Source organism: Erpetoichthys calabaricus, chromosome 9, assembly GCF_900747795.2.
Source record: "Erpetoichthys calabaricus chromosome 9, fErpCal1.3, whole genome shotgun sequence".
Taxonomy (NCBI): domain Eukaryota; kingdom Metazoa; phylum Chordata; class Cladistia; order Polypteriformes; family Polypteridae; genus Erpetoichthys; species Erpetoichthys calabaricus.
Window position 1 is genome coordinate 35,713,431 of NC_041402.2, and position 20,965 is coordinate 35,734,395.

Here is a 20,965-nt window from a genome sequence, read left to right on the forward strand (position 1 = left end):
TATTACATCTTGGGAATTTGGGTGAGTGAATCTGTATAGACTATTATTATAGATATTGATAGAGTGTTTGATAACTTAAACAACTTTTGTGCAGAAGTCATGAACTAGACAATTTAAAGAGAACACTTAATTTTAACCTTGCATATGTGATATTATAGCTTGTATGTATGAAATCAATAATTATAATCTTGCAGTTCAGGACATACAAACTTCAGCTATTTTTAATTATAGGTTTCTGCTTTCCCACTCTCCTTGGCCCAGAATTTAGAAAAATTAAAAAGACTAAATCTGAGAAATTCTGTATTAGAGGAAATTTTTTATTTTTTTTAATTTAGTTGAACAGAGAGTATGACTGAAGTGATAAAGGGGTATATGAGACAGGTTTGCTTTGCAGATCTTTGCAGTTTCATGGTCAAAAATAAATAAAGAAGAGAAAACACAATTGCATATTTTCGGAACTTAAGTAGGGCAAAATATCATACATCTCCAAAAAGTTGCAAGTAATCAGGGGACCCAAAAAGTGTCAAGTGTCAAAAGGACCAGTGGCTGGCTTATGAATATGTGCTGCTATGAATACATGCATTTTTAAATTAAAAATTTGTTTAAAGCAGAATTGTGGCTTAATAGCCTCTTATCAGTATCGTGCTATGTCATACTTTTTGCATTTTGACAGAAGGGGCTTTGTGTTTTATTACTTAACAAGCAGCTGGCTCCCTTACCTGGTTGACATATCTGTGAACAGTTCATATATTTATGTAGTCTTGATGCAGGGAAAGATTTACTGTTTCACTTAAACATGGTGGATTTGGAAATCCTCATAAAACTAACGTTCAGATATCCTAAGAACTGTGTGGGTCACATACATTGATTGCTTATGGCTGACAATTGTATGGTTTTCTATAAAATTTATACAGTACATGTAACTTAATGAATTAAAATTATTTTACCATTGATTAATCTTTGGTTTATCATATGTCTTGGAACAGGCTCAGGCAAGGTGCCACCGAATTGGCCAGAACAAAGCCGTGAAAGTGTACAGACTAATAACCCGGAATTCCTATGAAAGAGAGATGTTTGACCGAGCAAGTCTTAAATTGGGACTGGACAAAGCAGTGCTGCAGAGCATGAGTGGTAGAGAAAACAGTGTTGGAGGCGTGAGTATTCATAGTAGACTTATGTGATAAAACAAGAACCTGCTGGGAAGAACATAAAGAAATGTGTTGACTTGGCTCAGAAGTATATGATGTAGAAATAACAGTGACTGTGTGTTGAAATCTGCTTGTCTCTTATGTTTACATCCAGCAGATCCAGCAGCTGTCCAAGAAAGAAATTGAAGACTTGCTACGAAGAGGAGCCTATGGTGCAATAATGGATGAAGAGGATGAGGGTTCAAAGTTTTGTGAGGAAGACATTGATCAGATCCTTCAACGGCGAACTAAAACCATTACAATTGAGTCAGAAGGAAGGGGTTCAACTTTTGCAAAAGTAAATCAGTGGAAAAATCTACTTGTGTGTGTGTGCGCATGTGTGTTTGTTTGTTTGTGTGTTTGCGTTGTTTAAAGTTAATAATTGCTGTTAGGGAATATTCTGCATCCTTAAAAATATCAAAAGGACAAAGAAAGAGCGTTAAATGTTGAGGGATTACATTTCTCAGCTTGTTAAGATACCAGACGATTCTAGGCACATGGTTTAACCTGGGATTGAGGAGGAGTAATGTGGATTCTGCCCTGGTTATAGAATAGTGCTACATTACAAGAAGTGGGTCGTTATGCCATTCACTTTATGTATTTGCTGAGCATGAGCTGTGGCACATAATTAAGTAGTTTGTGTTTGCATGCTTGTTGTTAAGTCAAAATCCTTTAAAGTGGAGAAATGATTATTTTAAGAATGCATCTTAACCGCCCTTTTGTTTTTCATTTTCATGGTTTGGATACCAAGGTGCAGCCATTACATTATGATCATGCATTTAGGAGTGTTGGATCTCGGATGTTTGCAGATTGATGGGAGTATAATCTCTGGCACACATTGGAATAGTTCACAGCTGAATGTGATTAAATTCCTGTTCACAAGGAAGGGAAGAGGTGATCATGTTCACAGTTTCAGGGTAGTGACTGGAACAATCAGATTTTTAAACACAATAAATGAGGTTCTTTCCTCACCTCCCACCTACTTCTTTTCTGGAAGAAATATTGATCAGTCTTGAAGACTGATACAGCATTTCCGTATTATATAAAAACATTTTAAAGATCCCAGAGTAAAGTGGGAAAAGGATCTCTTACACAACATTTCAGAAAAGGAGTGGAAGGCAGCCATGCACAGAATTCACTCTAGCTCCATATGCATAAAGCATTCAATTATTCAACTTAAAATCTTTTATCAAGCACATCTGCCTCATTTAAAGGTTCCTCCCTGTGTGGATAGCGCTTTGAGTACTGAGAGAAGCGCTATATAAATGTAATGAATTATTATTATTATTAAAATTGTCCAAAATGTTTCCAGGGCAAGATCCAACCTATGAACGTTGCAGTCGAGCTCCAGCCTCATTGAGCCATATGTTTTGGGCATGCAACAAATTAACATCATTCTGCCCCAAAACCTTCAAATGCCCTTTAGACAGCCATGGTGTCACAATCTATCCTTCCATTAACAGCTGTTTTTGGTGGACTCCCAGATGGGCTTAAAGTGGTGAAGGAAAAACAAACTGTAATGGCCTTTACTTCACTATTGGCACATAGACTTATCTTGCTCAGCTGGAAGAATCCTAGCCCACCTCTTTAAGTCAGTGGATAACTGATGTTATATTTGAAATTGGAGAAAATCTAATTTTCACTTAGAGGATCTGTTCATAACATTTTTAAAACCTGGCAGGATCTAATCAATAACATTTTAGAATAAGAATTTATATTGGGGGAAAAGGATTCTCTCCCCTTTTTTTCTACTCTTACAGCTTTGCTCTAGCTGTTGTCCTTGCTCTCTTTCTCATGGGTGGGGCTGATTTTAATTTATTTTTTTCAAGTTTGACTTGCTTATATTGAATGTTATTTCCTTTTAATACATTCAATAAAATGTTTAAAAAAACAATAAATGAGGTTCACACATGGAATTAATGAAATGGTAAGGGTATGTTATGAACCATCAAGTAAAACTGCTGCATTTCTAGGCTGAGAGTAAACACTAGTTGTTCTGGTAAATACTCATGCAAGGTCCCACAAGTGATATCCCAGGCATAGGTCAATTGGAAAAGATTTAATAGCAGTCTCAGGTCGTGCCCTGGGGATAACATTGCTTGACTGATTTAAGAATATTTCAGTATTAGCCAGAACTATTTGGAGACTGTTGCAAAAGGTTGATTGATTTCATCCATCCAAATCCACTTTTTGCCATTGGGGCTCCTCTAGGACAGATGTATGAATAGAACGTTGGTTTGGCTAAACCTTAGAATACTTACATTTGTCATGCTACTTGCGCTGTCAACTATTATGTAAAGTACTGGTCACCAACCAGTTAAACTCAGTCAGGTTGCTTTTTTCATTCTAACATTAGTGTATGCTTAGCCGGTCTGTTAAAACTTATCTTCAGCAGGAATGAAAGATTTGGCCTTGATACTTCCACTATGTCCCTTATTTTCTGCTGCATCAGAAGAAATGTGGTAAACCTGCCTAACGTGTAAAAGGCCAGTCTTTTGTTTTTATCCTTTAAGGAAGTTAAATTTTACTTTTATGTGTGTGCATTTTTTTCTCTCCTGTAGGCAAGTTTTGTGGCATCTGGAAACAGAACTGATATTGCCCTAGATGATCCAAATTTCTGGGATAAGTGGGCTAAGAAAGCAGAGATAGATATGGATGCTATCAATGGTAGAGTAAGTAATTTCAAGAAATATTGTGTTGAATAGATGCCGAAAAGTTTCATAAGTTTGGTTGTAGTCCAAAGTTGTCCAATTACTGTAATAAAATAATGGATCATTGAATAAGAAAGTACAAGGAAAACTGATGATTTGCCATAGACTCTTTGGTTCAACAAGATACCCAAATCTTATTATCTGCTTTGCATTTATATTCTTCTTTGATGATTGAGTCAAGCTATTAAAAGAATGTTAGGTCAGGTAATTGGCATGAAGGAAAAAATACTGGAAAACAGAAAATTGTGCTTAAAAAGAGAATGTGTTTAATTAAAATATTAAACTACACAGCCTGGAAATTACTCACTTAGGAGAAAAAAAACTTAGTCTCCGAAAAATGTCTTGTGTATGTTTGGAAAATGGCATAATCTGTATATGAATATAGAATCAAACTTTCTACAATTTCTACAGTTTTTTCAAAAAATTTTTCAATTATTTCAGCAGTTGCACAGTTCCGACAGTATCAGAATTTGATTCTGTTCAGGATGTGCAATTATTTTATATTACTTTAAACCCATGATTCTGTTAGTTAACTTAAACCTTCTGTATCATAACATATCTTAAACACACAACTGCTTCAAAAACTATTGTTAATTTATCTCAAACATTTTTGTTAGTTTAATAGAGAGTTCTTTTATGTAGATATCTACATCATCTTTGGGAATTAAAGTTTATATTACAATTCAAAGCTAGTTTCATGTATGTGAAATGGAAGAGCTCTTCTGAATATGATAAAATTTGCACAAATACTACCACACTCGGTGTTTTTCAGCACAACATTCACTGTGTTTTTTATTACAGGAATCCCAAATGTATTAAATAAAACTGTTTACTTAAAATAATAATATGGAAAAGTAATGGTGCATTCTTGTACTTGTCTTGAAATTCAATGTTTCTTGTTGAGAAAATTTGTATTCAATTAGTGCGACATACCCAGAGGTGGGTAGAGTAGCCAAAAATTGTACACAGTTAAGAGTAGCGTTACTTCAAAATAATATTACTCAAGTAGAAGTAAAAAGAAGTCATCGAAAAAATTACTCAAGTAAGAGTAAAAAAGTACTTGGTGAAAAGGCTACTCAAGTACTGAGTAACTGTTTGATCATAATAAATAATTTATTTTTTAGAAATGTTGTAATAAGACAGACAAAATATAAAATAATGTGCAAATTCTGATATTTCCAAATAATAAAATAAAAAATGAGTACAAATAAATAACATCTTTACAAAATAAAGATGCAAAAATTCACAAAGTTCCAAATCTCAGTTTTTCACAACAAAGCTTTTGAAGCCAATACCTACAATAGGTAACATGTATGTTTGAACAGTGCAAACTTCTTACAGTGACAAGATATACTGACTGTACACTTACAGTATAATACTGCATATTCACTTGCCCTCCAAATAGCACAGCTGATAGAAAATAACATTAGAACAAGGCAGCTTGTGCACGTAATAGAAGTCTCACTTTACCTTGACTGGCCAGTCGCGGATAGTTGACACAGTCACTGTATACTGTAATAGATGTAGGATGCTCTTTTTAAAAAAAATAAAAAATTGAGACTGCAATTAACATGAACAAGTGTCCTTATAACTGTTCTTATTTTTAAGTTCTGTAAGACATACACTATCAGACAGATCACTGAATAATGCACAGACAGAGAAGTTACTAGATAGATAAACTGGGAAGGCACTGTATAATAGAAGATATAGATAGATAGATAGATAGATAGATAGATAGATAGATAGATAGATAGATAGATAGATAGATAGATAGATAGATAGATAGATAGATAGATAGATGTGAAAGGCACTATATGGCAGATGCTGCAGAAAGGCAAGCAGGCAGTGAGAGTACATTCACATGTGAAAGGCACTAGATAAACGGATAGATAGGGTAGGCACTTATATAATAGGCAAACAGAGAAGGCACTAGACAGATGCATAACAGTATTAGCTATATATTAGTTTTATTTTATATATAATGTACAGTATATGTATTTTACAACTCGGAGAATTATGTCAAAAAGAAATGCATTAAATCATATATCAATCGACACACGCTGCACGCAGGCAAGCGGGCAGTAAGAGTGGAGATAGATGTGAAAGACGCTAGATAGATTGTATACAACAGGCAAAAATAGCGACCACTTGATAGCAGTATTAGCTATAATCAATGAAAGCATTAATTAATCAACAGAAATAACCGCGATCGACATTTTAAGCTTAACGATTTATCCATCCATCCATTTTCCAACCTGCTGAATCCGAACACAGGGTCACGGGGGTCTGCCGGAGCCAATCCCAGCCAACACATGGCACAAGGCAGGAACCAATCCCGAGCAGGGTGCCAGCCCACCGCAGGACACACAAACACACCAAGCACACACTAGGGCCAATTTAGAATCTCCAATCCACGTAACCTGCATGTCTTTGGACTGTGGGAGGAAACCGGAGCGCCCGGAGGAAACCCACGCAGACACGGGGAGAACATGCAAACTCCACGCAGGGAGGACCCGGGAAGCGAACCCGGGTCTCCTAACTGCGAGGCAGCAGCGCTACCACTGCTCCACCGTGCTGCCCCTTAACGATTTACTTAAGAAAAAAAAAAAGAAAAACGTCCCAGCAAGTTTATGAAGGCAGACGCTGCAGGCAGGCAGGCAGGCACTCAGAGCGGTGAAAAGCGCAGAACAGTGCCCCCCGAAACGGAAGTGGTAGAAAATAGATCGCATCGGTAGTGGTTTACTACTACCACAGAGAATGAATGGGAAACGGTTTATAGAGTTTTAGCGAAAGACTATGTGGCGGCCGCGCGAGGCTGTGCATGTTTGAAATACAGCGTATATAATGGGGGAAAAAAGTACCGATTCGAGTGTTGCCCAATGTAGTGGAGTAAGAGTAGTGTTTCTTCTTCACAAATGTACTCAAGTAAAAAGTATGGTGCAGTAAAACTACTCTTAGAAGTACAATTTTTAAAAAAAGTTACTCAAGTAAATGTAACGGAGTAAGTGTAACTCATTACTACCCACCTCTGGACATACCTTCCCTAAAGTATTTCTGGTATTGTGGTTTGCCAAATGTAATAGGTAAAGAACTGTTTTGGAAAATATAAAGTAAAGATATCACTAAATAGTCAACTTTAGTTAAAGTTTTTAAATCCAAAACACTTTGAGAAATGAAATATTGTATGTATAGTCAGGTATAGAGATAATGGTACTTGTAGATCATTACTTTTCACTACTGATTATTAGTTACTGGCTCTTACAAGATATCTAGATTAAATTAAGGATACTTGTGATCATGAATTGAATGAGCAGGTTAGAAAAGGCATGGTTAAATACATTTGGAGGGTTTTTTAAATGAGTTCTCTCATTCTGCTTTACAGAACAGTTTAGTGATTGACACACCAAGGGTGAGGAAGCAGACACGTCCCTTCAGTGCAACAAAAGATGAATTGGCTGAACTGTCTGAAGCAGAGAGTGAAGGTGATGACAAGCCAAAGCTTCGTAGGCCATATGACCGCCTTAATGGATACGGCAGGACAGAGTGCTTCAGGGTGGAAAAGAACTTGTTGGTCTATGGGTAAGCCTTTAAATCATAGCGATGTATAGCATAACCCCAGTCGTACCGTGCTGTAGGAGCATAGACTACTTAACAGAGACGAGTTCAGTAAACACTCACTGCAAATACGTTTTCAAGGGGTGTGGAAAAATGTTTCCTGGTTGATGTTTTGAGTAGAGGAGAATCTGATACACCAACCTGTCTAGAGCTGAATCCTGTAAGATTTAGCAGGAAAAAATACAAGCAATATCTGAGCAATCTGCCCATTGATGCCTGCCTTTGCCTTGTATTTCATTCACTCATGAAAGTAGCTTAAGAATTCTTTAGAATATTAAAATTTGGTTGGGATAGCACTGTTTTATATAAAGAAGGACCATATCGTTTGCTTTTGTATATATATGATTAGTATTGTGGTAGTGTATTGCATAGCCATGATCAGTAATGAGCACTCTTGTCACTCCAATAATGATATTTAGAGTTGCAGTCATAAGCCATTTCACTAAAAATGGTATACAGATTTGAGTATTTATTTCTAATGATACACAAGGGAATCTGTTCATAAGAGAGAATTACTTCTCCTGCATATCTTACAAATTTTCATTGAAATCTTTTGCATAATTGTCTTTTTTTGGGTCCAGGTGGGGGCGCTGGAAAGATATCCTGGTGCATGGCCGCTTCAAGAGGCAACTAAACGAGCATGATGTGGAAATTATTTGCCGGGCCCTGCTATCTTACTGCTTAGTTCATTACAGGGGCGATGAAAAGATTAAGAGCTTTATGTGGGATCTCATTGCTCCTACAGAAGATGGTCAGACCAAGGAACTTCAGAATCATCTTGGTAAAGACAAAAAGTGCAATACATTTGAATAGCATGAAGCATGCCAGTATAAAGATGATATAATTCAAGGTGGTCCTCATGTCTTTCAGTGACACAGATACCAGCCTTATTACAGCTTCCTCAGAGATACCCTTTTGATATCTTCCATCTTCAGGTCTTTCTGCACCAGTTCCCAGAGGTCGTAAAGGGAAGAAAGTCAAAAACCAACCAAGCACGTTCGACATCCAGAAAGCTGAATGGCTGCGTAAGCACAATCCTGAGCATCTGTTACAAGATGACGGCTACAAGAAGCATCTGAAGCACCACTGTAACAAGTGAGTGTGATTCTTCATATGAATAGAGTCATGCATTTACTACTCAAATGCACACAAATAAAGGTTACGATATCATTGCTTCTAGAAGAGCATAACTTGTTTTGCAGTGTTCAAAATATTAATCCATCTATGTGCTATTAATTTTAATAGCATTACTTGTGGCTCTGACACAACCAGTATAAAGTTCTGCAGAGGGTTTCTTTTTGTTTTCCCCGCCCCCTAAAAAAAGTCATACTTTTTCAGTTAGACCAACTGGGAGCAAGGACTTTTCTGGATGGGAGAATGTCTGTCTCAGGGCACAAGCATCAGGCTTGTTAAAGTGGCACTTGTAACATGTAATTTTCGTTCACTTTTTGTATTTGCCATAGAAATACATTATAAGTATTCAGGCATTGGCCTTTAGGTCGAAAATTATTTGACATATGTCCCCTAACATTTTTATGGTACTGTGCATATAATATAGTAGTACCTCCCTGGTGTCTTCAAGCCCAGGCTCACACAAATAAAAGCTTGGAAAATCTAAATAATTAGGTTTTACTGAACAAAAACAGAGTATAAGAAAATAGTTAAGTAGTACATCAGATATGTCACAAAATAATCTCCATTGGGCATAGCTAATACAGGCATTGAATTCTTTGCTATTAGGTGTGGTGGCTGTCCCAGTTATTTACTATATGTACATATACTTCCAGATGCTGCCTTCCTCCCTGCCAGTCTAGTCACTGCACTGGCTCAAATCCCAAGTTCATGACCTTTGGTTACCTCTCCTGCCAAACCATGAATACATTTCTAGGGTCAAAGGAGAATCTTTTAACCCTCGGGGCTACCGGAACTTTTTGCTTTGTTGGCAGTCACTTAGGCCTTTGCACATCTGTGCTCTGACCTTGTCGAGATGGTTTTCAGCTAACTTAGAGTTCTCTCATGAGGCACCAGTTAGACATGTAATTTTCTAGCTTATCAAAGTCTAGACCTTAACATTTACCTAGGCATGATTATTAGCCCTTCCAGGTCTCACTGTCATTGCCCACGTGAGCATTGAAGTCTCCCAGTAGTACGAGGGAGTCGCCAGAAGGTATGCCCTCTAGCACCCCCTCCAGGGACTCCAAAAAGGGTGGGTACTCCGAACTGCTGTTCGGTGCATACGCACAAACAACAGTTAGGACCCATCCCCCCACCCGAAGGCGGAGGGATGGCTACCCTCTCGTCCTAGGCCTCAGTTCGATGATCGACTTTGTGGTCGTGTCATCGGACTTGCGGCCACATGTCTTGGACACTCGGGTGAAGAGAGGGGCGGAGCTGTCAACTGATCACCACCTGGTGGTGAGTTGGCTTCAATGGTGGGGAGGATGCCGGTCAGGCCTGGTAGGCCCAAACGTGTTGTGCGGGTCTGCTGGGAACGTCTGGCAGAGCCCCCTGTCAGAAGTAGCTTCAACTCCCACCTCCAGCAGAACTTCGACCACATCCCGAGGGAGGTGGGGGACATTGAGTCTGAATGGGCCATGTTTCGTGCCTCTATTGTTGAGGCGGCTGACCGGAGCTGTGGCCGTAAGGTGGTCGGTGCCTGTCATGGCGGCAATCCCCGAACCCGTTGGTGGACACCGGCGGTGAGGGATGCTGTCAAGCTGAAGGAGTCCTACAGGACCCTTTTGTCCTGTGGGACTCTGAAGGCAGCTGATAGGTACCGGCAGGCCAAGTGGAATGCGGCTTTGGTGGTTGCTGAGGCAAAAACTCGGGCGTGGGAGGAGTTTGGGGAGGCCATGGAGAACGACTTTCGGACGGCTTCGAGGAGATTCTGGTCCACCGTCCGGCGTCTCAGGTGGGGGAAGCAGTGCAGTGTCAACACTGTATATAGTGGGGATGGTGCACTGCTGACCTCGACTGGGGACGTTGTGGGTCGGTGGGGGGAATACTTCGAAGACCTCCTCAATCCCACTAATATGCCTTCCAATGAGGAAGCAGAGCCTGGGGACTCGGAGGTGGGCTCCCCCATCTCTGGGACTGAGGTCACCGAGGTGGTCAAAAAACTCCTTGGTGGCAGGGCCCCGGGGGTGGATGAGATACGCCCGGAGTTCCTCAAGGCTCTGGATATTGTAGGGCTGTCTTGGTTGACACGTCTCTGCAACATCGCATGGACATTAGGGACAGTGCCTCTGGATTGGCAGACCGGGGTGGTGGTCCCCCTCTTTAAGAAGGGGGACCGGAGGGTGTGTTCCAACTACAGAGGGATCACACTCCTCAGCCTCCCTGGAAAAGTCTATTCGGGGGTTCTGGAGAGGAGGGTCCGTCGGATAGTCAAGCCTCGGATTCGGGAGGAACAGTGTGGTTTTTGTCCTGGTCGCAGAACAGTGGACCAGCTCTACACCCTTAGCAGGGTCCTGGAGGGTGCATGGGAGTTCACCCAACCAGTCTACATGTGTTTTGTGGACTTGGAAAAGGCATTCGACTGTGTCCCTCAGGGAATCCTGCGGGGGGTACTCCGAGAATATGGGGTACCGGACCCCCTGATAAGGGCTGTTCGGTCCCTGTACGATCGGTGCCAGAGCTTGGTCCGCATTGCCGGCAGTAAGTCGAACCCGTTTCCAGTGAGAGTTGGACTCCGCCAGGGCTACTCTTTGTCACCAATTCTGTTCATAACTTTTATGGACAGAATTTCTAGGCGCAGCCAGGGCGTTGATGGGGTCCAGTTTGATGGACTCAGGATTGGGTTACTGCTTTTTGCAGATGATGTCCTGTTTGCTTCATCAGGCCGTGATCTTCAGCTCTCTCTGGATCGGTTCGCAGCTGAGTGTGAAGCGGCTGGGATGGGAATCAGCACCTCCAAATCCGAGACCATGGTCCTCAGCTGGAAAAGGGTGGAGTGCCCTCTCAGGGTTGGTAGCGAGATCCTGCCCCAAGTGGAGGAGTTCAAGTATCTTGGGATGTTGTTCACGAGTGAGGAAAGAATGGAGTGTGAGATCGACAGGCGGATCGGTGCGGCATCCGCAGTAATGCGGGCTCTGCATCGGTCTGTCGTGGTGAAAAAGGAGCTGAGCCGCAAGGCGAAGCTCTTAATTTGCTAGTCGATCTATGTTCCTACCCTCACCTATGGTCATGAGCTATGGGTAGTGACGGAAAGAACGAGATCGCGAATACAAGCAGCTGAAATGAGTTTCCTCCATAGAGTGTCTGGGCTTTCCCTTAAGGTAGGGTGAGAAGCTCAGTCATCTGGGAGGGGCTCAGAGTAGAGCCGCTGATCCTCCGCATCGAGAGGAGTCAGATGAGGTGGCTCGGGCATCTGATCAGGATGCCTCCTGGACGCCTCCCTGGTGAGGTGTTCCGGGCACGTCTAACCGGGAGGAGGCCCAGGGGAAGACCCAGGACACGCTGGAGGGACTATGTCTCTCGGTTGGCCTGGGAACGCCTCGGGATTCCCCTGGAAGAGCTAGAAGTAGTGGCTGGGGAGAGGGAAGTCTGGGCATCTCTGCTCAAGCTGCTGCCCCCGCGACCCGACCTCGGATAAGCAGAAGAGAATGGATGGATGGATGATTATTAGCGTCTGGCTTATTTCTGTTTTCTCATGTCTGTCACACTTTCCATCTAATGCAGATAATTAGGAAGGATTGACTTAAAAGGCACTTTTTCAACATACATGGGCTATTTTTTAAATGTGGACCAAATAAAGTATATTAATCTTTAAGAAAATAAGCCAAGCAAACAGATAGGCACAAGATAAATAACAAATGATTTGGTTCTGGCAGAAGGTCTGAATAATGTGTAATTATTTACCTTGTTGAGGTGTTCCAGGGCTGGTTGGCGTATTATTAAAACTATTCTAAAAATGCATTATAGTGCATTATAGACATTTTTTTTCCAAGTGTGTATAAAGAGTTTGTGTGAGATTGCAGTTATTTGGTTATTTTTCAGACTATTGAGACAAAAATACTGTAGAAAACTTTATGTATAGGATACCACATTCATAAATTAACAGGTGATGAATAAAGACAAAATATAAATTCTTCCTGAAGCTTCTTGATATATCACCACATCAACCTCAACTCTAACCTTAAAAGTATTCTTTCACATGCCCAAAGTTCAGTTTTTTTTGTCTGCTATCATGAAGTATTTTATAATTTAAAAAAATGTCCACATACTAATTTCTTTACCCCCTGCACATCAGAACAGGTCATCCATCTGAAGCTAAGCATGTTTGGGCCCAGCCAGTACATGGATGGGAGACCAGCAAGGAAAAGATTTGGTTGCTCCTGGAAGAAGTGTTTTCAAGGCCAGGAAAGGGAACATACCCTGTGATCTAAATGTGGATCCCAAAGCACCAGTGCAGTGACTGGGACAAAGTGCTGTAAAAATGGCGGCATCCTTCAGATGAAATGTAAAATCGAGGTCCTAACTCTCTCTGGTCATAAAAGATCCCTGGGCATCCTTCATAAAGAGTATGGTGTATCCTAATGTCCGTGCTAAATTTACCCATCATGGCCTAGTAATTCTGGACCCTAATTGATTAGGGTATTGGTTCCTTGCTGTTACATAAAATAAGCACCAGAGTGTCAAGTGAACCTGTATTTATGTCTTTGTATATATTTTATTGTTTGGCTATTTATACTGTATATCTCAGTTCAATTTCTTTCACATATGTAGCTTAATATCTCATGGCACATTAATATATATTTTTAAAAGCATGACATAACTGCCAAAATTAGGTTAATTTGTAATTCTGAATTGGTGCAGCTTGATTGAGTGTGGGTATGCCCTGTGATAGACTAGTGTCTGGTTAAGCTTTGGAGCTTAGAACCCTGAATTGGATTAAGAGAGCTTAAAAATGGACAAAAGTACTTAGCTACATCCGTCAACATTTATTTCAGTTGCAATTTGCCTATATAAAACAGAATGGAGTCTCACAAGTTGAATCAAAAGATGAAAATTTATTTTAAAAAATGTATGATTTCAAAATTCTTGTCTGATTTCATTTTACCATGTCTCATGTAAATGTTCATCAATTTGTATGTTTTTTTTTAAGTGAATGGAAGCAAAAATGTAAAAAAGAATGATATATTATGGTTGTTTGTTTATAAGTTGTTTTTCTCACTTGTATGGCTTGGTAGTGAAAGCAAAGTAATTGGCTACTAATTAATAAAGTGGTTGTTATGTAAACCAGCAGTCACAAATACCATCTGAAATCTGAGTTTAAGGCCAGTGACCTATTGCTTTAGAAACGTTTTCAATGGAAGAGGTAATAAAAATAAACAGTACATGATACCTGATTAGATAATCTTGTGATGTACTGGGCATAACCTATATTAAAATCCACAGCAAACATATATTGTAATGTATGAAGAAGGCAGAAAGGTCTCTTCCATTGTGTTGTTAGATCATTGTCCTGGTAATTCTGTTTAAATGTTTTTTAATATTCGGGGGCCCATGTGTCTGCAGGGTGCTTCTCAGGGTGAGAATGCTGTACTATCTGAGGCAGGAGGTCATTGGAGATCAGTACCAGAAGGTCATTGATGGTGTCGATCAATGGTAAGTGTACGTGTACACTGTTTTATTTGTATATGTTTTTTCCTTACAGTTCTGTGATTGTATATGTTCTAGAAGAAAATTTCATTTGTCAATAACGGATGTTAAAGTTCGTATACCAGGGAACAACTTTGAAAAGTTAATTAAGCTCTCAGGAAATGTAGCATTATTTTTTTGTAAGCTGAGGTTTTAGGAAAAAAAAGAAAATTCATAGCAATAAAAAATGCCTTCAATGCACAAATTACTGTATGCAGTTCACCTTATGTTGTAGATGTATATTTCCTGCTATATGTTTAAAATCAAAAACAAACACGGTCAATAAATATGTATTATGAAACATTTTGGGGTACATTTTTCTCTTCATCCACAAATACATTTACATTTAGTTTCTGGGCAGATGCTTTTATCCAAAACGATTTACAAAAGAGGTAAACATAATCCATACCACAGAGAAAGTTCTGCTAACACTGTTTTTGCAAAGATATGTCTCTGCAAATATTTTTTTAATTATTATGTAAATGTATAAGGTGTCATTTAATGTATGAAGTATGTGACAGGACGTTTTAAAATAATTTTAGAGACTGAACAAAGCAGTAACAGTTTAACAGTATTACATTTTTGAACTGAATAACACTGGGGATTTCCTCTTCCAAAACATATTCATATAGTAGCTTTTCTCATGGGTGTCATTTTGTTAATGCTTTTTTGTGGCTAAAGCAATTCTTGCTTGAAAGGCATAGCAAATTTTTTGTACTAGTTTTTGGGTCCGTTAAATTTTCTTCAGGGATTAGGTCTAACATGTGAATTGCTCTAAGATGTTCTTCATTCTGGATCTTTTATACAGTAACAGTAATAGAGCCTTTAGGCGTAAACCCAGAAGAATTAAGCTGAGAGAACTTGTGCTGACTAAGCCTTGAGATCTCATCTCATCAAGGCAAAACAGGTTCCATAGTATGAACATAAATCCATTCTGGAAACCACATTGTTTGGTTTCATTTTTTCCCAGAATAAAATGGTGAGGGACCCTATATTTTACATTGGTACAGGCAATGGTGGCAGTGATAAAAGAGAGACCACCCATGTGGTATCATTCCAGAAGGAAACAGTACCTGTTCAGATTACCTTTTTCAGAGTGAAAAACTGCAATTTTTTTTTTACTGTGATGTTTTAAATAACCAATTATTTACCCATACAGACATTATTTGTTATGAATCAAATGGGGGTAATTTATATCTATCACTTCCAGATATATCAAAAGTAATTAGGTCAAAAAGTCAATGCACATTATTATAGTTTGCTAGGCTAAGAAAAAGCCAAGTCTGGCATCTTTGTACATATGTATGGAGAAAGTCAATGTCTAACATAATTCCTGATATTTTAAATTACTTGCAGTGAGATTGAAGTTTGGATTCCAGAGCTTGATCATTCGGAGCTTCCTGCAAAATGGTGGGATAAGGATGCAGACAAGTGTCTTCTGTTAGGTGTCTTTAAGCATGGTGAGAGGAAAAAATAACTTTGCATTTATGTACCTTTAGAAAATGCCACAGTTTCTTAAACAAGAGCATCAATGTTACTTGTGACATCAAACCTTGTTGGGTAAACTGGTTACAAGATTTGTGTTTCCCTAATTATTTCAGGATATGAAAAGTACAACACCATTCGTGCAGATCCTGCTCTCAGCTTCTTGGAAAGAGTTGGCAAACCAGACGAGAAGGCAATTGCAGCAGAACAGAGGGCCTGTGACTTTATGGATGGGTGAGAATAATTATACCTTTAGAGTCTTTGTGTATTGCTTTTATTTCTGAGGTACATCATTAGTTTATTCTCATTCTATTCACTTTAAGCATCTTAGTACATAGTTTAAATAATCCATTTTAAGTATTTTTATTTTTTTTTCTTGATCAGAGATGTTGATGATCCTGAATACAAGCCAGCCCCAGCACTGTTAAAAGATGACATTGAGGTAACATTTCAGTGATACTTTTAAATTTCATCAACCCATATTTAGAATAGACATTCATTCAGTAAAAACTAATTTCCTTTACCTGGCTTTTTATATGTACACTATACAGTACAATTCAGTAGCAATCTAGACTTAATAGGAGTTAGAGTTGGGCTGCAACCTGATCTGCATTGTCTTAACTTCCTAAGAGTCCTAATGAAGAGACTTTTTACACAGGTACCTAATGCCTAAAGGGTATGTGTAAAGGCAGCATTGGGTCATCTTTGCTCAGTATGGTCTCAACATTTTGGTTGTCTATAGGAATAATTCTGATTTGTCTACTTTGTATTATAACAGTATTAGTTGCCTTGTATTAGGTGAATGATAATTCATTTTGTATTACAGGATGATGCATCCTCACCAGGGGACCTAGTAATTGCAGACAGCAATGGAGGTGAGCTTGACAAGATGCACATTAGATGCATGTTTCTTTTTTATTTATTCAGAATACTGTTTTATCCAAAGCATTTTACATATCGACCAGTTTGTAATAAAACTTTTTTCATATTCCTCTATTGCAAGCAGTCAGAATGACTCAGAGGCATATATGACATTTAGTAGAAATATATTTTGACTCTAAGTTGTTTTCAAAGTATTATCCTTTTTTTGTAAATAGGTTTAAAAAGAAAAAATATATCAAGTGTTAGTATTTCCTAAAAACCAAGACAGGACACTCTGTAATAGGTACAGTAATTCTACAAGAGCATAACATTTTCTGAGGCAGAAATATATTTCAAAGTACTTAATTCTAAATTATTTTTTTTGCCCATGAATTAAAAATTTGGTGATTGGTGTTTTCCAGAAAAGTATCTAAAAACATTAAATACACTATTTCTGTGGCTCCTTCCTTCCTGTTTTTCTAGTTGTGAACCATGTTCTTGTCAAGCAATTTTAATCAGGATCATGTGTCATTAATTCCACAGTACACACTAATGTCAATGTGACATGACTAAAGAGGGCAGAGCCCTTACTAAAGATGGTCACAGTACAACTGCACACACTCCTTTACTGTAGGAAGGAGGCTTAGATCCATTTACAGTTTTCGAGGAAACACAGTAGGAAATTTTGTTTGGAGGATTGTAGTGACAGGTGACACAGTGGTAGGGCTGCTGCCTTGCAGTTAGGAGACCCAGGTTTGCTTCCCGGGTCCTCCCTGCTTGGAGTTTGCATGTTCCACCCATGTCTGCGTGGGTTTCCTCCCACAGCCCAAAGACATGCAGGTTAGGTGCATTGGTGATTCAAAATTGTCCCTAGTGTGTGCTTTGGTGTGTGTGTGTGTGCCCTGCAGTGGGCTGGCGCCCTGCCTGGGGTTTGTTTCCTGCCTTGCGCCCTGTGTTAGCTGGGACTGGCTCCAGCAGACCCCTGTGACCCTGTAGTTAGGATATAGCGGGTTGAATAATGGATGGATTGTAGTGACACAAACTAATTTTCTCCTTCTGTTAAATGCTAAATTAAAACGTCAACTCCAGCTTCTATTCGTAGTATTCCATAGTATTCAAAATTGATTTTTCTTTTTATCTTTTTCTGGATCATTTACATTTCTGATTCTATATAGTATATCTATATCTCTCTTTTTCACCTATTGACTTACTGTATTATTTTAATAATATATTTTTATTTACTGATTTGTTTTCTACTTTTGAATTTTACCTTGTAAACAAAGATTTTGCTTAGTATAAAATATCACGTAAGTACTTCCATCCTCTTTATTTTCTCTTGACAGATGCACACATCATGGAAGGAGATGCGATGTATTGGCCCCCTTCTTCTGCCTTAACCACACGCCTCCGCCGCCTTATTACCACCTATCAGCGAAATACAAAAAATAGGCAGATTCAACAAATTCAGCAAGTCTACTTGGCTCAGCAGTGCCTCCAAACACCTGTCTGTGAGGAGACCATTACACCCAAGATGGCAGCCAAAATAGAAAGACAGCAAAGGTGTGTAAATTTTGAGGCCTGCGGTTCTCTGTACATTATTAAACAGCTACTTGTAAAGATTACGAACCTGTCATTCTGTAAAATCTGGAACATTAATACAATTGTTTATTAATGTTCTGTAAGTAGAGACTAACACATTTTATTTTCAGCCAAAGATGGCAACAAACAGAAAAACTTTAAAGTACTGATTGCCAAAATGAAAAATGTGCTGAAAGCTTTAACAGTACTTTTGGCCATAGATGAAAATTGGACTTTTTCACAATTTAACTGCATTTAATACTCAAGAAAAAATGAAAAGCACACAGCCATTGGATCATCATAACAAAACCTAAAAAGGAGGATTATTTTTGATTGATAGATAGAACATTTTTTTGTCACCCAGGGACTTTTACAGATCCTCTTTAAATAAATAAAAACATTAATAGATAGACACATAAATATATACACACACAAACAATATCATTTGAACACACACCAGAATGAAAACTTCTGACTTGGCAGCCACATTTACAGTGAGGCATTATGCAGGTGTATTGCTGCTAATATAAAGGAACCCTCATAGTGTTGCTTGAGTTATTTCTGTGTTATTTGATGTGCAGCATTGTTCATAATGGCACTCAGTTTTCTCTCAGTTCTCTCCTTTGCTACAAAGTCCAGAGGAGGTCAGGACGGCATGGCCAGTGAAACAAAATTTGGGTGGGGCTGCAGTTTTTTGGGGGGTAAACTGAAGCAGCACTTATCTATTATACAGTGCCTTTCATATCTACCTATTACATAGTGCCTTTCATATCTATCTATCTATCTATCTATCTATCTATCTATCTATCTATCTATCTATCTATCTATCTATCTATCTATCTATCTATCTATCTATTCATTCCAAATGCTCTTGTGGTCCTCATCATAGTGTCAATGCATATCTTGGCCTGTCCAGTACCAGACCCATGGGACAAATCTATGCTAAAATGTATTATACCGTTTCCACCATGCTGCACAATCTGATGTCAGCTTTCCAATATCCTCTGTGCTCCAAAACTTCAGTGTGTGATATCCACAATCCCCTTATTCTTCCTTTTAACTTGGACTATAGATGTGGAACAAAACAGGTGCTTCTGCCATCCAAATTTTATACTATGCCCGTCTTGCCTAATCCTCTGCCAAGTTTCCTTCAGGCCTGAAAATTTCTCAGTTACTTTCTGATTAAATCGAGTCATTTCACTAAGCCTGCCAAAAAAATGTAGCTTCATACTATAATCTAGATCAGTGTTTCCCAACCTGTTTTTCTGTAGTGGCACACTTTTTGTAACCACGATCATCCCAAGGCACCCCACCATCTTACTAATCACAAACACATATATATTTCATACACACAGGGCTGGCACCACCATTAAGGCAAATTAGGCATTCACTTAGGGTGCAGATCATAAGGGGGTGAAAAACCCAGCTGCATTGGTTAGCTTCCAAACAGTCAGTTGGTGCATTAATAAGCTTGGTCTAGGGCACAGAGTAACCCAATAAATTCAATGCATACACATGCTCTTTTTTTACCGAGAGATGCTGGTAAAAAAGCATCTCAGAAATCAGACTTCACAGACACGGCACTTAGTAAGCACTCTGCCTTAGAGGTAACTCGTATGCCCACTATCCACCAGCCCTGTGAGGCTCACTGACAACCACACACCCCGGGCAGATGGATCTCTAGCAGCCAGGAGACGCATCGAAAGTGCTCTAACTTGGCAGGCATGGAGTTGCTTTTATACCAGCTTCTCCAGGTACACGTATGCTCCTCAGACAGGACTCAACCACCTGTAGAGCTTGTCCCTCTCAGGTTCAGGCCCAGGTGTGCTACACTGTTATTTCCATGGCACATCTGGGTAGCTCCAACAGCACACCACAGTGCAACTGCAAACTGGTATAGATGACTGTGGCTACTTTCGTGCTGCTTGCATTTTTCAGGAAGATGTTTTAGGTCTTGTACCCCCGTTGTTGTCCACAACCTTCAACACTTTGGAACAGCCATGAGGGAAAGCAAAAAAGTAATTACTTACACTACATCCAGTTTGCCAACTCTGTTTGTCATAACAAGAGCAGGGTGTAAAGTCTGTGTATAAACTTGTCTTTGATCACTTGTCTGCTGCTGAATTCTTAAGTCAGGTTGGTATGGTCTAAGCTTGTTTTATTTTATTTTTTTCTTCAAGTGAATGACTTATGAAGGGGTGTTTCATTAAAGAAATAACCAAATTTTCTTTGATTTCTGAAGTTCCATTTGAAGTTGCCATCTCCCTAAAGTCGCGCTTGCTTATCTGTGGTTATATTAATGACAAGTGTGAATTTTGAACCATGAACATGAACATGAAATAGTGCGTCAGCGATTGTCCAACTACATTACATTAAAAAAAACCTAAAACAGTACTAATTGGCTGCCAAAAAATGTGGGAGTGTCTGGGGCACACAAATCTGAAAGCAACCAGTTAAGGGCCAGCCTCAGGTCACCTACTTGCCAAACGATCGAGGACTTACATACACTCTAATTTGGCCGGGCCAACGTCCTTCACTCAGGAAATATAGGTATTCACACAGATATTTGGAACCAATTTTTAATGGAAGTTGACATGTGCTGATACCAGGCACGTTGTGCAAATAAACCAATTTATTTTGTGATTATTTTGCATTACCTAATTAAAGTAGAGTTTTTTAAATATTTGGGAGGGCAGGGGGCAGCACTCCAGTGCCCCACATTACAAACCACCACTGGGTCCAGAGTGTGTCCCATAACTGAGCCTACCCTTTTAAGTAATGAGTTAAGTTGTGGGCCCCTCCTGAAGTGATGTTACCAGTGCAGTACACCACAGCACAGAAAATTGCACAGGCTATCACAGAGTTGTAGAAGATGAAAAGGATGTC

General features: G+C 39.2%; 1 protein-coding gene across 16 annotated transcripts in view; it reads left to right on the top strand.

The window, feature by feature from the left end:
* Positions 1 to 20,965, top strand: part of chd9 (chromodomain helicase DNA binding protein 9) — a 270,690-nt gene that overhangs the window by 223,090 nt on the left and 26,635 nt on the right. For 9 of the 16 annotated variants that reach the window (XM_051932069.1, XM_051932071.1, XM_051932076.1 and 6 more), the window contains 12 exons: positions 987 to 1,154; positions 1,303 to 1,485; positions 3,749 to 3,859; positions 7,281 to 7,477; positions 8,095 to 8,294; positions 8,449 to 8,608; positions 14,033 to 14,122; positions 15,512 to 15,615; positions 15,757 to 15,874; positions 16,025 to 16,082; positions 16,467 to 16,515; positions 17,845 to 18,061. In XM_051932069.1, the coding sequence (XP_051788029.1) occupies positions 987 to 1,154; positions 1,303 to 1,485; positions 3,749 to 3,859; positions 7,281 to 7,477; positions 8,095 to 8,294; positions 8,449 to 8,608; positions 14,033 to 14,122; positions 15,512 to 15,615; positions 15,757 to 15,874; positions 16,025 to 16,082; positions 16,467 to 16,515; positions 17,845 to 18,061 (1,655 nt within the window). The remainder of the gene's footprint in view (positions 1 to 986; positions 1,155 to 1,302; positions 1,486 to 3,748; positions 3,860 to 7,280; positions 7,478 to 8,094; positions 8,295 to 8,448; positions 8,609 to 14,032; positions 14,123 to 15,511; positions 15,616 to 15,756; positions 15,875 to 16,024; positions 16,083 to 16,466; positions 16,516 to 17,844; positions 18,062 to 20,965) is intronic. The other 7 variants (XM_051932075.1, XM_051932074.1, XM_051932078.1 and 4 more) reach the window with 1 other exon arrangement.